At 44.4% G+C, this 16,706-nt stretch overlaps 1 protein-coding gene across 1 annotated transcript; it reads right to left on the bottom strand.

The window, feature by feature from the left end:
- Nucleotides 1–1,233: 1,233 nt before the first annotated feature.
- Nucleotides 1,234–13,613, bottom strand: LOC310670996 (zinc finger protein RFP-like). The gene is made up of 7 exons (XM_083426894.1): nt 13,108–13,613; nt 11,463–11,558; nt 10,170–10,400; nt 8,094–8,116; nt 7,181–7,299; nt 3,975–4,007; nt 1,234–1,971 (listed from the first exon to the last, which is right to left on the bottom strand). The coding sequence occupies exons 1-7, from the start codon at nt 13,531–13,533 to the stop codon at nt 1,454–1,456; spliced, it is 1,446 nt and encodes a 481-aa protein (XP_083283020.1). The 5' UTR covers nt 13,534–13,613; the 3' UTR covers nt 1,234–1,453.
- Nucleotides 13,614–16,706: the final 3,093 nt, after the last annotated feature.

Genomic DNA, 16,706 nt, shown 5'->3' with positions numbered 1-16,706 from the left:
GCACAGTTTTGAAAAACTAAAAAGTAAGGTGCGAGACCGGCTCCATTATCATCAGATAATGGAGGTGTACAAATTGGATAGAAAAATTGGCTTCCAGGTGGAAAAATCAAAATTGGAAATAGAATTGCTGGAACCTAAAACTAATATTTTGTCAAGAATGTACAACTTGCTGTTGAAATGGAACACACAGGATGAGACAGTGAAATCGGCAATGATTAAATGGGCACAAGATGTTGGTCATAATATAATGCTAGCTGACTGGGAACGGTTATGGACCACTGATATGAAATTTACGGCATGTAATGCTTTAAGAGAAAATATTATGAAAATGATATACAGATGGTACATGACACCAGTCAAGCTAGCAAAAATCTATCATTTGTCCGATAATAAATGTTGGAAGTGTAAAGAAACTGAAGGTACATTCTTTCACCTTTGGTGGACGTGCCCAAGGATTAAGACCTTCTGGGAAATGATCTATAATGAAATGAAAAAAGTGTTTAAATTCACCTTCCCGAAGAAACCAGAGGCCTTTCTCCTGGGCATGGTCGGCCAACAGGTGCGAAAGAAGGATAAAACCTTTTTTATGTATGCTACAACAGCAGCAAGAGTACTCATTGCACAGCACTGGAAGACACAAGAGTTACCCACTCTGGAAGAATGGCAGATGAAAGTGATGGACTATATGGAATTGGCTGAAATGACCGGCAGAATCAGAGACCAGGGAGAAGAGACGGTGGAGGAAGACTGGAAGAAATTTAAAGACTATCTGCAGAAATACTACAAGATTAATGAATGTTAGCATGACGTCTGACTGAATGCAAGAGGTTATTAGTAAAAAGCAGTAAATTTAAAAGACTTAACATTTTAAGATACTAAGGAGATAAAGTTATATTAAGACACTAAAAACAAGAGAAGGACCAATGAAGGCAGAGGGAAGGGATTTGCTAATTAAATCTAAGATTTGGAATACAGGGAAGGGAGGTGCGGGGAAGTCGGTGAAATAAGTGAATGCAAAAAATGTTATGAAAATGGAATTGTTTTTATTGCTGTTTTACTGTTTTTACTTTGATGTTTTATGTTTTTGTAATCTTGTTTTTCTTTGTTTGTTGCTGTTTTCCTTTTTTGTTTAATTTTTTGTGTGTGTGTAAAACTTAATAAAATTTTTTTTTTTTTTAAAGTGTCTCGTGCTCTGCCAAATCAGACATCTCCAAAGGAAAACAAGACTGAAGGTGAGGAAAATATGATTTATTGGGACTGTTAAAAGTGCGACTGTCTCTTTAAGAAGAAGTAAGCTGCAGAGGGAAGTCTGGGGAAAGGAAGGAAAATGAATCTTCACAAAGGGCCCTTGAAAAACTGCCCAAGGTTCTCCTGGTGGGTAAATGTTTTTTATGTCAGTCACTCTGGTCTGGAGAGAAACTCCTGCTGGGCCTGAGAGGGAGATTTAGTCTCCTCAGGAGATACTGAGGTGGGTTTCATATCCCCCCAGATAAAACAAAGGGAGGAGGGTCTCTCCCGAGAACGAGGCTCCTGAGAACGTGTAGAGTTCGGCTCCTGAGTCGGCGTCAGAAACAGACACACGTCCCCCTTCATAGTCCAGAGTCACCCGGATCCTCCTGGGCTCCTCACTCAGGGACAGAGGAGAGGGATCAGGGGATGAGTAGGCCACGTACCCCCCTCCCGACTTCCCCACAGCAAAGACCCCCCACTCAGGCCTAAAGGAGAAGCGGCCCTTTCTCTCCACAGACTTCCTGGCGACCCCCACATCCCACCATTCCCCACTTCCCACATCGACTTCCCAGAAATGTCTGCCTGCTGTGAATCCCTCACGTCCCAACACACAAGAGTAGTGTCTGAATCTCTCAGGATTATCAGGCAGGGCTTGAGGTTTGTCTCCCTTTCTCAGGCTTTTCCGATCCTCGGACAGGATGAGTCCAGGATGGGCTGTGTCTGGATCCAGAGTGACATTTGCTGTTGGGGAGAGGATGAGGGAAAGAGAAGATTAGGCAGAGTCAGCAGAGAGAGAGAGATGGACATCCTGATAAATAAATAAAAAACACCCAAAAAACCCAGATTCCCTTTCAGATCACGGGGATTTCTTTGCATCGCATGCAAGACTGAGACTCCTCCTTGCAGACTCTCATCAGAATAAATAACTTCCTTGTTGATTTTTAAATCAGTTTCCTTCACTTTCTTATATTCAATGCGCATTCTGCCTGCCCTCCTCTCAACCCAGGCATTTTCTAAGGGGAAAAACCACCCAGGAAACCTTTAACTCAGCTCTTCTGTGTTATCTAAGGGGAAAGAGAGGAGAAGAGGCAGGAGAGGAGAGAAGCTGCTTTCCTCTGACAATCTCTGTGGGACTTGGCCTTTCGGGACCTCTGGGTTGGGCGGGGGGGAGAGGACCCCCAGCAGTAATAGTAGTAGTAGTAGTAGTAGTAGTAATAATACCAACATTTGCATACTGCCCTTCATCTATAGGTCTCAGGGTGGTCCACAGCATAAAAATACAACACAAAACCACATATAGGCTTTCCCTCACTTTCGCATGGGTTATGTTCTGGGCCCTCATGCCCAAAAGTCAAAATCTGCATTAAGTGGGGAGCCTGTTTATTCCTGCTCTCCATCTCTCTCACCCACTTGGTCTCTCCTTCCTCCCAACCATCTTGGAAGTTTAGGCCTTGCCGCCAGGGAAGAGGAGGCAGGTGGCAGGGCAATTTTACAAAGGACTGCTTATTCCAGGCTTCTCTTTGGGATTTAATATATACCTTAAGACTAGTTCCCTGGGGGAAGCGGGGAATAACTCAAAAGGTTACCAGTTTGGGGCTGAGACAGTCATGATAGGCAAGTGTAGGGCTGCCCTATTTTGAAGAGCAAGAAAGAGGACACATTGGCCAACTTTGACTTTTAACCATGGATCGCTATGACGACTCTCATTTGAAATACCCCTACTATATGTAGTAGGTGTGATATATTGCTAGTAGCAGTGTTCTTAACTTTCAACAACAAAGGAATAATAATACACATTGTTCCCTCACTTGCCACATGTCGCTAGCTTAAGATGCTGCTCTGTTGTGATTCTCCGCTGCAGATTAGCCTAACTGGGCGCCTTGGATCTGACTCTAATGCAGGCATAGGCAACCTCGGCCCTCCAGATGTTTTGGGACTACAACTCCCATGATCCCTAGCTAACAGGACCAGTGGTCAGGAATGATGGGAATTGTAGTGCCAAAACATCTGGAGGGCCGAGGTTGCCTATGCCTGCTCTAATGCAATGGGGAGTCCTCCCTCATGGAATGGGACTGATCTCATAAGAACTGTGGGAAGTCTCAGGAGATGGGGATGGCTGATGAGGTTGAAACTGAGGAGGAGGCAGCTCAGGCCTTGCTCTGCTGCTGGGAGACCAGCCTGGCAGGAGGTGGAGGAGGGACTGGGTGCTTGCGGGTGCCCTTCTTAACACACTTCACGAGGGGGAAATCCAAGCAAATCTCGAGAAGCCTCAAAAGAACCTCTCCAGATTGTGTAGAGGGAAAACAAAATGCAAGAGAGGTTCCCTATACATGAGAACTCGAAAACAGGAACACTGGACTGACCCTGCAGGATTTTCCTTAAGGGTTTTGTAAGATATTGTAAGGCTCTGAGGCTTTTCCCTACAAACAAGCAGTATATCAATTTTATGAAAGCAAAATCTGTAAAATCGAGGGTGAAACCAGGATACTAGTCTATAGGCAGGAATGGAACTCAGACTGGTGTGCAGGTTCTTCGCAGGGACAAGCTCTGCCCCCAATCCAAGCCTTCAAACCCCTCCCAGTTCATTCATGGGACAGACAAAGAACCCAAACACCTCTAGAGGACTGTTTCCCAGAGTGACGCCATTGATGGGGGTCCCAAAGTCCGCAGAACAGACGGTTCAACACCCATGAAATATCCGTCCCCATCCCTCCTGTGAAATTGTTCCTCCCCTGGAAATTTACCTTTCTGAATCTGTTTTCTGAATAACACAGCATCTGAGGAAGCAAAAGGATATAAAGTGTAAGCGCAACGCTCTTCCACCTGAAATAAATCTCCATACAAAAGTAACATTTCATAATGTAGCATCTGTAAAAGTAAAGTATGGTGAAACCTCGGTTTTCGTTTGTCTCCGTTACCTTACGTTTCGGTTCCTGAACCCAGAAAAACCCGGAAGTGTTGCAAGCGCTGTGCCTCAGAAGTCGAATGTCCTTCCGGAGCAGATTACGTTCAACTTCCAAGGTTTGACTGTACAATTATTAAATAGTACAGTGGAACATTTTAATAAGGCACGTCAAAGTGCAAGTCGATAAATAGGTACCGCTCCGGCAGGAAGGTAAACGCCGTTTCCGTGCGCTGCTCTGGTTCGCCACAAGCGGCTTAGTTCTTCTGGCCACATGACCCGGAAGCTGTACGCCGGCTCCCTCGGCCAATAAAGCGAGATGAGCGCCGCAACCCCAGAGTCGGTCACGACTGGACCTAATGGTCAGGGGTCCCTTTACCTTTACTTTAATCCAAGTTTATGCACCGACTACCGGTGCTGAAGAAAAAAAATATATTCAGCATGAATCCTGATGATCTCTGAACTTTGTCACAGAAATTGGGCTCTACATTGGAGGACTGGAGGGGCGGCAGAGCAATAGGAATCCTGCAAAAGGATAAAGAGGGGAGATGGAGGCAGCCTTAAGATCTTCTCCAAGCTAAGAATGGGAACTTATTTAAAGATAATTACGATAAATGTTGGACGGAGGTGAAGAAAAGATTTAGAAATTTGGTCTAATTTGAAGCTTTCACTGCTAGGCCGTATTGCTGCGATAAAAATGAATGTATTGCCTAGAATGCTGTTTTTGTTTCAGACACTGCAAATTATTGACAAAATGGATTGTTTCAAGAAGTGGAGGAAATATATTTCTAGATTTGTCTGGCAGGGCAAAAAGCCAAGAATAAAATTTAAAATACTAACTGATGCAAAGGAAAGAGGAGGCTTTGCCCTGCCAGACCTAAAACTTTACTATGAATCAGCAGCTTTCTGCTGGTTGAAAGAATGGCTGCTCCTTGAAAACACAGACATTTTGGATTTAGAAGGATTCAACAATGTTTTTGGCTGGCATGCATATCTATGGTATGAAAAGGTTAAAGTGCATAGAATGTTTAAAAACCATATTGTCAGGAAAGCATTGTTTAATGTTTGGACAAGGTATAAAGACCTACTTGAAAACAAAACCCCAAGGTGGTTGTCACCAATGGAAGCGAAAGCCCTAAAAAAGCTCAATATGGAGGCCAAATGGCCGAAATATTGGGAAATTTTGGAACAGGAGGGAGACAAATTAAAATTGCAGAGTTTAGAAAAACTAAAAAACAAAGTGCGAGACTGGCTTCATTATTATCAGATAACAGAGGCATACAAATTGGATAGAAAAATTGGCTTCCAGGTGGAAAAATCAAAATTGGAAACAGAACTGTTAGAACCCAAAACTAGTCTTATGGTATTTTGTCAAGAATGTATAACTTGCTGTTGAAATGGAATACTCAGGATGAAACAGTAAAATCTGCTATGATTAAATGGGCACAAGATGTTGGACATAACATAATGATGGCTGACTGGGAACAGTTATGGACCACTGGTATGAAATTTACGGCATGTAATGCCTTAAGAGAGAATATTATGAAAATGATATACAGGTGGTACATGACACCAGTCAAGCTAGCAAAAATCTATCATTTGCCCGATAATAAATGTTGGAAATGTAAAGAAACGGAAGGCACATTCTTTCACCTTTGGTGGACGTGCCCAAGGATTAAGACCTTCTGGGAAATGATCTATAATGAAATGAAAAAGGTGTTTAAATACACCTTCCCGAAGAAACCAGAGGCCTTTCTCCTGGGCATGGTCGGCCAATTGGTGTTAAAGAAGGATAGAACTTTCTTTATGTATGCCACAACAGCGGCAAGAATACTTATTGCGAAGTATTGGAAGACACAAGAATTACCCACTCTGGAAGAATGGCAGATGAAGGTGATGAACTACATGGAATTGGCAAAAATGACTGGCAGAATCCGAGACCAGGGAGAAGAGACGGTGGAAGAAGATTGGAAGAAATTTAAAGACTATTTACAGAAATATTATAAAATTAATGAATGTTAGAATGACATCGGATGGAGGTTAAAAGGTTATTAGTAATAATGCGGTGAAGGAGCATGGAAAATTTGAAGGTTAAAAGATGCAAAATTAAAGGTTTAATACATTAAGATATTAAGATAAAGATTAAGATAAGATAGAGGGAAAGGATTTGCTGATTAAACATTTGGACTGGAATACAGCGAGGGGAGGTGTGGGGAAGTCTGGGAAATAAGCAAATGCAAGAAATATTATGAAAATGGAATTGTTTTTATTTGTTTTTCTTTTTATTTTTGTATTTTTCTTTTCTTTTTTTTTCTATGTAAAAGTCTTAATAAAAATATTATTTTTTTAAAAAAGATCTTCCCCAAGCAAAGTATGGGGCAAATTATTAAAACCAAAATTGTGAATCATAAAGAGAAGCAAAGGTTGATGAGGAAGGCTTGGCTGAGCTCTCAGGCAAAAAGAAGCCCTTCCTCACAAACCTTCTACAAAACATTCAGATTGTTAAGAAGCAGAATTGTGCCCTTTGGGGCTCATGTGCTCTTGCTTCCTCCTCAATGAGGGAACTCTCAGGAGATCTTGAAGGCTGAAGCCCTAGATATGGCAGCTGCAGGGGGACGCCAGAGGAGGAGACGGCTCAGGCCTTGGCCCCACGGCTGAGAAACCAGCCTGAGCAGGAGGCAGAGGGGGAACTGGGGGCTTCTTAATGCCCTTTGACTCCACTCAGAGCAGGAGAACCTCCAAAAGGACAACTCCAGATTGTGCAGACGGGAAACCAAAAGGAAAAGGAGGTTCTGTAGAATTGTAAAAAGATGCAGATGGGAGGAAAACACCCCAACTTTCCTCTACACTCTGGTTCAGGCTTTCTTTACAGCATCCAGCATCACACTATACATGGGCCATTCTGGGGGACAGGAAATGAAGGCTGGAGCACCAAGAAGGAAGGTATCCTGGGGTTACTCAATTCCATGCAGTAAGAGCCTGGCATGTTCAGTTCTGAAGAAGTAACAGAATTCCCAGTGTGAAATCCTGGCAGCCAGTTTCCATTACCCTTCAATTGTTTCATTGCATCCTCCACGAGGTGATTTAGATCACAGGATTCCAAGATCCTGTTCCTCAGCTCTGGAGGGAAAGCCATCGGCTTCTCTGGACTCTCTCTTTTCTCATACCTGGTGAAAAGAAAAACAATGTCAGCCCATTCAAATCCGCAATTTCTGTTAAAGGAAAAGAAAGGAAGTGAGAGGAGGAAGCTGGAAGAAGCCTAGAGGGACAGGCAGGCGCGGAGGGGGGAGTTTCTTCCTCACTACGGACTCCTCAGCCAGACCCCCAAGGGCCAAAACAGCAACCCCAGGCCTCTGGGTCTCCCCACTGGTGTCAATTCAAAGAAGCAGCAGAATCATATGGTATCAAGGGGCAGGAATTGTCTGAGGGTGGTGACAGCACAGAACACATATCCTTTCCCTAGATGTCCTCAGAGAAGGGGTGAGGAAGAAAAAGAGATGCACTTTTGTTGGGAAACAAGAAATGTTCCTTAAAACCTCTACTCTGCACCTAAGTGATACCTTAAAGCCAGAATACGGTCAGGAAAATAGCCAATTCCTGCTCCTTCATGAGTAGCTGCCCCCTCCCCAGGGGCTCTATGGGGCAGGAGTTTGCTTGGGACAGGGTGGGGTGGCAGGCAGAGTGTTTGCTGCAGAGTGACTGAACTGGTCAGTCTAGAAGGAAACAACCAAGGCAGACACGTCCAACTCCCAAGAGACTGCGATCTACTCACAGTATAAAAAGACCAACTGTGCTCTACCCATTGTCAAGTTCCAAAGAGGGGGTCCTGTTTTACCTGTGAGACGCCTCAGGGAGTGAGTCCTACGGTCTCCCCCCTGCAGCCCCTGGAGGGCCATGTCTGAGGTTCTTGCATCCCGGCCTCATGGAGGGATGCTAATGGAAATGAGCCAGATCCACTTACCTCTGCAAGGTGCTTCTCACATCCTAGAGGGGAAAAGAGAAGGGAATTCACTGCACACCACAGGCCACACTAGGAAGACCCCCTCAGACCCTGCCCCTCGGATGTCAGTCTGCCTGGCACAAGGCAAGGTTGTGGGCAGGGATGGCGGAATCAGCCAGTTTTGGTTTCTCACAGCTTTTATTTCTCCAATCTGAAATTATGAATTTTTCCAATATCAAGTTTTCCACATTTCCACATCAGTTTGCAATTATTGTTGAAAATCCTTATGAAAATCCACCAGCACTTAAGGGAATCTCATGTTTATGGATTCAATAGAAGATTCCACTCCATCTCTTGTCTTAGATTATAATTTATTAATTTTAATCCAGTTTGCATTGTGCCATTCAGACGTAAGTAAGCCTACAGGATATTCCTACCAGGGAACTGTCCCAAATTGTCTTCTACAGAAGTCCCCAAATTTCAAATTCTACTTTCTTTCTTTTTTGTCCCCCCCCCCCCGTTTTTTTCCTTTTTTAATTTTATTTTATTAAGGATTTTCTTGTTTTACAGAAGTAAGTGCAATGCCTCGGGGTTTTTTTGTTTTTGGTTTTTTCCCATGTAACATTTTTACAAATCCATTTCATTTGTTGAGGCATTAGGGGGAGAAGAAAAAAAAGGAAAAAAAAGAAAGGGGGTGGAGAGAGGGAAGATGGATGGGGGTGGGGTCAGGTGGCGGTGTTTCTATTATGTTTAATGTATGTAGAGTTTGGTGTCAGCGTTGCTTGTGTTGTTCACTTGTGTTCCTCTGGTGGTGAGAGAGGTTGGGGTTGGCCTAGGGTGTGATTGTTTGCTTGTGATTGGCTGTGGTGATCTTTGTTTTCGTGTGTGAGTGAGGTGGGTGGGTGTTTTGGATCAGGTTAGCCATATTGATTTGTATGCTGTTGGTGGATTCAAATTCTACTTTCCAACTGGAAATAAGAAAAGCACCTGCAGCATAAAATGCCTCCAAAGGGCTAATAAAACAGCCTCAGACCTGTATACCTGAAGGAGCGTCTCCACCCCCATCGTTCTGCCTGGACACTGAGGTCCAGCTCCGAGGGCCTTCTGGCGGTTCCCTCCTTGCAAGAAGTGAGGTTAGAGGGAACCAAGCTGAGGGCCTTCTTGGTGGTGGTGCCCACCCTGTGGAACGCCCTCCCAGCAGATGTCAAGGCAATAAACAACTATTTTGCTTTTAACAGAAAACTGAAGGTGGCCCTGTTTAGGGAGGTTTTTAATGTCTGATGCTGTATTGTTTTTAATATTCGGTTGGAAACCGCTCAGAGTGGCTGGGGAAACTCAGCCAGATGGGCAGGATAAAAATTTATTTATTATTATTATTATTATTATTATTATTATTATTATTATTATTATTATATAGCTGAGTGTTTCTTTCGTCTCATCCACACTTCTGCTTTTCCCTTGCCCAGAAAACACGGGTCCAAGTGGTTTTCCCTTTCCCCTGCCACTTTCTCTCAGGGAAAACCTGCTCCTTGGTGCAACATCGAAGGAAACGTCAATCTAGAGAAAAGCTGGCTGATGTTTGCTCTAATTCAGCAGTAAAGAGCAGGTTTTCCTTGAGGAAAGGGGTGGGACAAGCAGCAGTCTGGATGAGTCCCTCTGTCTTGCTCTTTGGTCATTGTGACTGAGCACCATTTTGGGCTGACCTGAATCCATTGTGAAGGTGGATGAACCAAGAAGTTGTGGAGGGAAGTGGAAAAGAAGAGACTGGTTCATGTCGGAAGGAGGCCTGAACTCATCCTTGGCAAAGCCCCTCAAAGGGCAGGAAGGCAGCATTGCCAAGAAGAAGGCATTTGGGGACAAATCATCAGCAAAGAGCAGAATATCATGTCTCGTTCCATCGAGAACACAGAAGAATCTCTAGTCTGCATTCAGGTGAGTTAAGCATCCCAGGTCTCTTGGGTCTTCCTGTCCATTACAAATCTGACTAGAGGCTCCACCATCTGAACTTCTGCACTCTTTGCATACATGAAAGAGACACATAAAGGATTGGAGGCAGCCTTTTCCTGGAGCCTTGGGCTGTTCCTGCCACCGTCTTACCTGCAGGAGTTCACTCGCTGGCTGCTGACTCTTCTTCTCCATCTCCTGGATGATCCTCTCAAGAGAGGAGAGTTTCCTGGAGAGTCTGGCCAGCTGCTCATCCCTTCTCCCTGCAATCTCCTTCTTCATCTCTTCCACGTGAGTCAGCAGACCTTTTTCTTGTTCTTCCAGGAACTGGCGCAGTTCTCTGAACTTCTCCACAATCTTCAGCCTCTCTGTTTCTGTTAATTTCTGCAAGGAAAGAGGAGGTCTGAGTGTGTTTGGTGCTTAGGCTCAAAACAGCAAAAAGGAAATTATGAGTATTAAACAGGAAGGACGCTTCTGATTTTTCTATAGACATGAAACCTCCAGTGGCTAAAGAAGCAAACCTTTATTTTGAGGGGAGGCCCTCTCCATTGCTGTTTCTGTTGACGTCTATTTTGCAGACGGATACAGCCTAAAGGAAGGAGCTCTTTTTTCCTAGCCATGGATGTTCCCTGCATGTTTTGGGGCATGGCATAACCAGAGTTCAGAGTTGTTCAGAGAACATCCAGGGACACAAAACACACCTCAGTTTAGACTGGAGCCATTTAGGTGTAGGAAGGAACAGAAACAGAGGAGGAGGAGGAGGACAAAGTGCAGAGTTCATCCCCAGAGCTCCCCTGTTTTCTTTAAAGCTTCAAAATGGCCTGAGTTTACTTAAAATGAACAAGAGCGCACATTTAGAAAGGCAATTCTTTAGTAGAATTTATGGTAAATCAGGATTTGTATTGAATTGCTTCCACCCTTTCAGCTCACAAGTCCTCAGGCTTCTCCTTCACTGCCATTCACATAATAAATGACAAGGGGAAATGAACTCAATTTAGCTGCATTCAAAGGTGAACTTGCCTAATTCGCTATTGCTGAAGAAATATGGAGACCAAAACAGAGTTTTAAAATTCTGATATTTTCAAGCTTGACCCAGCCAGGTAATATTCACAAAAAATGTATTTATGAGGGTAAAGTACAGATCAAAATATTTATACAAGGAGGTAGCTACCCTAACATCTGATTCATTTTCAGAACAATAAATTAATAAACAGACTAATAGGAAAAATGAGAAATGAGTAGAAGCTGAAACAGGCATATTTCCCCATCACTTCTCAGTCCTGACTCGATTCTTCTTCTTCCTCTTCTTCTTCTTCTTCTTCTTCTTCTTCTTCTTCTTCTTCTTCTTCTTCTTCATCTTCCTCTTCTTTATTGAATTTATACACTGCCCTATACCTGGAGGTCTCAAGTGCTTGTTCCCTGTCTAGTAACAACAGAGACACTTACAAGGAGGTCTTTGCTTTCCTTGTCCAGATCTGCTTGATGGGCCAGAATTTCCTCTCTCTCTTTCCTCAGAATCTCCAGGCGGCGACAGATCTCTCCCTAAAGAGAAAAGGGAAAACTCAGCTTTGATTGAGACACACAGAGAGATGAAAATCACAATGGCTTCTTGCGCCCAGTGGCCTTGCTAGAATAGCAAAGTAGTTTCCTGGAGGAAATAAAAGTACAGAGGTTTTCATCCTTTTTGGGTCCACGGCTCCATGGGTCAACTACCTTCTATCTTCAGCACCCCTGTGGGGCTCAGGATCCCAGTTAGGTCCCCCCTTGCCTGCAGAGCTGGCAGCCCCTCACCTTTTCTCAAACACCCTCCCTTGTGGAGCGATCTCTCAGCCTCCTCTCCTCTCCTTGGGAGTCCCAGCCTGACCTCTCATCTTGAGGTCTCAGGGAGAAGTGGGAAGAGGAGGAGGAAGGGCTAAGGCAGGATCCAACCTGGGATGTATCAGTCTAGCATCAAAGAGACAGTGAGGTCAACCCAAGAGGCGAGAGATGCAGAGATTGACCAGAGCTTCTCAAAACCTCACCCATTCCAAACCCCTCTTTTGGGTCAGATGGCAATTGTGGTTTTCTGCTATTTGTCAGTTATTTTCTCTGCAGTAGCCAGAGCCCACGTGTGCTTGGGCCACCAGGGGAGATTTAAGTGCTGCAGCTTCTTCCATTTCTGGGCCAAAGAAGTTCTTGCTGCAGCCAGAATCCACCCAGGTAGCTCCTTCGGTCAGAAGATTGCTGTCTGGTCATCCTGACAATTCAAAGGGAGCAGCTTTTTTCCACTGTTACTACTATTTCGTGGCATTAGTAGCACTGCATGGCACAGGAGCATTTTTGCACCACTGTAGTAGAACAAGGGATTTTTTAAAAAAGGGATTAAAAGGCACTATATATAGTATATAATTGCACAGGTCCAATTCCGAGTTGCCATGAAAAAGTCATCTTTCCCCCTGGTCTTTGCAGATGCTGCTCTGAACCACGGAGTCCTTTGCCATTTGGGGTGGGAGGAGATACTCAGCCCCCCCAAACCTCATTGCACAGGCTCCACAGCACCCCCAGAATAAGCCACCAGTAGGTCCTTCCACTCCCCACTCCCAAATCTGCTTCCAACAGATACTTGAGGGGTGGGATCCTGCAAAATCTGGTCAATTCCTGGCTAACAGTCCCTGTCCAGTCCCCCCCCCCAGCTGATCCCTTGCTGCTCTCTGTTTTGCAGGGCATTGAGGAGGAATCCTGGTAACCAAAGGAGACTTGTACTTAGTTGTCTATGTGCCATTTACATTTCTGCTGTTCTAAATACCTACAAAGCAGCCTTTCTGGGGGATGTGGACGAGGTTAACCCTTTCTCTCCCTGCCAAGGTCCCAGTTCAAAGCTTTGAAGCTGCTGTGAGTATTTCAAGATCCCCTTGTCCCCAGAGAGAAAGACTTCAGCTCCCCCCTCCAGCCCCCCCAGGAGCCCTCAGGCGTCCCCTGGGCTGCTTCCAAGGTGATAAACAACGACCAATCAATGCCATGTCTACTTTGGACTTCAGAATTCAAAAGAAAACCTCCCAAGAAGAATCCACAGCTATTTATTTCTCCCCCTCCAGATCCAGGGATCTCCTACCTTGTATTCCTGGAAAGCCTCTTCCAGAGGAATCACCTTGTGATTTTCATGTTCCTTTGACTTGTCGCACACCAGGCATATGGGGGCTTCGTGGACTTTGCAGAAGAGCTTCAGGGGCTCCTGGTGCTTCTCACAGACTCCTCCTTTCCCTCCTTCCTCCTTTCCCTCTTGAAGGCTGAGATTCTTCACTATTTCCGCCACATTAGCCAGTTGTCTATTGGAGACGAGGCTCCTTCTCGGGACTCTTTCTCTGCACTGAGGGCAGGAAGCCTCTGCCTCCGATTCCCCCCAGAACAGGACCAAGCAGGATCGGCAGAAGTTGTGCCCACACTCTGGGATGGTCACTGGATCCTTGAAGTAATCCAGGCAGATGGAGCAAGTGGCTTCATCACGGAGACGCTGGATGTGACCCCCCGCAGCAGCCATGGCTCCCTCGCGCTGAAGACCCGAGTTAAGTTTCGCTTTTTCAGTTTTCAGCCACTGGGAGTTTCCCTTCCTGGAAATGACTCAGTGATCATGTGATTTTTTATCTTTTAAAAACACATGTCTCTAGGTCTTTGCAATTGCTGAATGTTTTCTCAAGTAGCAGCAAACGCTTCTGGATTGCTTCCCATGCTTTTGATTACACACAAACACACACGTACCTGGTAAGTTTCATACTGCAACATTTTTCATTCATAGGCTTCCTTGTTATTTTTGAATTGGAGAAAATCTGCCTCTGCCCTAAATGGACAGGAGTTCTGATTTAGCAAGCGGGACTTGATTCCGTGAAGAGAACTCCTAAAAATCTGGTTGCTAGTTCTAACTTTATCCCTTTTTAGCATGCTGGCAAAGAACTTCAGATTGGAACAGATGCTTTCAGCCTTGCCAAGCTGGTGCCCTCTGTTTGCTTAGGACTACAGCTCCCATCATCCCTGGCCAGGACATCTCCAGGGATGGTTGGGAATGCCCTTGCCTGAAGACTCTGCAGAGCCACTGCCAGTCAGTGGAGGCAAGACTGACCTCGATGGACCTGGCAGAAGGCACCATCTGCATGGTGGCAGCCCAGCTGTGCCGTTCCGTCCCTAGATATGAATGCCTGGTACGACTTGGCTATTATTATTAACCGATATTACTACACAGTGTAAAGTCTTCCTATATTCCTAATAAAGTGTGGTGCCTTCCAATGGCTGAAAAACCTGGAGGGCTTTAACAGGGGATTAGATACAATTCCTGGAGGATAAGACTTTGGTAGGGGACTCGGGTGGCGCTGTGGGTTAAACCACAGGGTCTAGGGCTTGGCGATCAGAAGGTCGGTGGTTCGAATCCCCACGACGGGGTGAGCTCCCATTGCTCGGTCCCTGCTCCTGCCAACCTAGCAGTTCGAAAGCACGTCAAAGTGCAAGTAGATAAATAGGTACCACTCCGGCGGGAAGGTAAACGGCGTTTATGTGCGCTGCTCTGATTCGCCAGAAGCAGCTTAGTCATGCTGGCCACATGACCCGGAAGCTGTACGCTGGCTCCCTCGGCCAATAAAGCGAGATGAGCGCCGCAACCCCAGAGTTGGCCATGACTGGACCTAATGGTCAGGAGTCCCTTTACTTTGGTCATAATAACAGGCTACATCCAACTAAATCCTACTTAGGGCAGACCCTTTGAAATTAATGTTGGGATTTTTAATTCATTTCAGTGAGTCTACTCTGAGTCTGAATAGGACCAGCATCCGAGGCAACCGTGTGGGAGGGGGGAGGGAGGGAGAGAGATATGTAAATTTACATAGCAGGAGGAGGGCAAACCTGAGAGCAAATGTAAAAAGGATGGGACAGCTGCATTTTCCTGCTTTGCAGAGGGTTGGATTAGATGATCCTCAACAGGGTCCCTTCCAACTCTACAATACTACAATTATACTTTTCAAATTCATACATTTCATTAATTTTACAATCCATTCAACATTTCAAAATTTGACTTCATTTCCCCACTTTCTGAGGTTCCTTAAATTTATTTTTTCATATCTTCTGCAGATTCAAATTCATTTAACTTGCGCATTTAATTATCTACTGTAAATGCATGCTCTTTTTATCCTGCAGATAAAAACATTAGCAGGATTATTGTAAAAATAAAAACATTACAATTGCCAAGGTAAACATAAATCAGTTTGGAGAGATTTATGGGCAGCACTCGGACTTTTTAATTAACTCTTCTAACAGGTACCACTGTATCTGTATCAAATTTTCATTAGGCCAGACACCCGTACGCTGTCAGTCATCTCAGGTGGCAGGTCAAGTCTGATATAGATCAAATGCAGAATACACTTACAGGCATACCTTGGGTTACAGACACTTCAGGTTGCATTTTTTCGGGTTACAGACCACCAGAAGTACCAGAATGTTACTTCCGGGTTTTGGCGGTCGCGCATGTGCAGAAGCGCTAAATTGTGCTTTGCGCATGCGCGGCACAGGAGGCCCCATTAGCTAAAGTGGTACCTCAGGTTAGGAACAGTTTCAAGTTAAGAACGGACCTCCAGAATGAATTAAGCTTTTAACCAGAGGTACCACTGTAATGGTTAAAAATTCATTTTTAGTACAGACTCAGAAAGCTTACTAACTTATTTACTGAGATATTTGCGTCATTTTACATGGTTTTCTGCAATTACCTTTAAACTCAAACAAATAGGGATTGCAATAGTCTCCTCTTACTGGATGAGTTACATATTTTCTCTTGCATTAAGCAGAGCCTGTTAGATCATGAATTTCAAAAACTTTATCCAAATCACTCCTCTGTATGTTTATCTGCTTATGTAGCCTCCTCATGGAATGGTACCCAACAATTTTTATACTTTAGATTTCCCTTCATATTATAGAGGGGTTTTTTTGTTAGCCAGTTTAAATGCATTCCACTCATTTGTACTGTCTGGAAGGTAAACAAAAACCACTTCCAGGATAGACTTTGCTCTTGTGATATGAATACACCAGATACAATATAGTGCTTTTTTCTAGGGGTACGCAGGGGTACGCATACCCCTAAACATTTTGTGAATCTTTATACTTTTGTCCATTTACTCTGTTTATTTCCCCCGAAATATAAAATGGTGATTTTCTTGAGTCAAAATAAGAGTACCCCTAAACATTTTTTTAAGGGGAGGAAAAAGCACTGTAATATACAGTGGTACCTCGGGTTAAGTACTGAATTCGTTCTGAAGGTCTGTTCTTAACCTGAAACTGTTCTTAACCTGAAGCACCACTTTAGCTAATGGGGCCTCCTGCTCCTGCTGCGCCGCCGGAGCACAATTTCTGTTCTCATCCTGAAGCAAAGTTCTTCACCTGAAGCACTATTTCTGGGTTAGCGGAGTCTGTAACCTGAAGTGTATGTAACCTGAGGTACCACTGTACCATATAATTTTGGACCGCCCTCTCTTTGACATTCTTCGCAGAGACCTACTGGTGACTCCTTTGAAGCTCAAAGTACCTACTTGCAAAGAATCTGTAATCCAGTATCTGTTGAGGAGTGATATTCCCGAAACAACTGAAATTGTTTCAGGATATTTAGCCGAGATTTTGAAAGTTGAATCTAAAACCACTAAATTTTACTTAATGGTGCCTACTGAGTCTTTTATATGTTTT

Source organism: Podarcis tiliguerta (genome assembly GCF_965153285.1).
Source record: "Podarcis tiliguerta genome assembly, chromosome: 2".
Lineage (NCBI taxonomy): Eukaryota > Metazoa > Chordata > Lepidosauria > Squamata > Lacertidae > Podarcis > Podarcis tiliguerta.
This window is presented reverse-complemented; position numbering and strand designations above follow the sequence as displayed.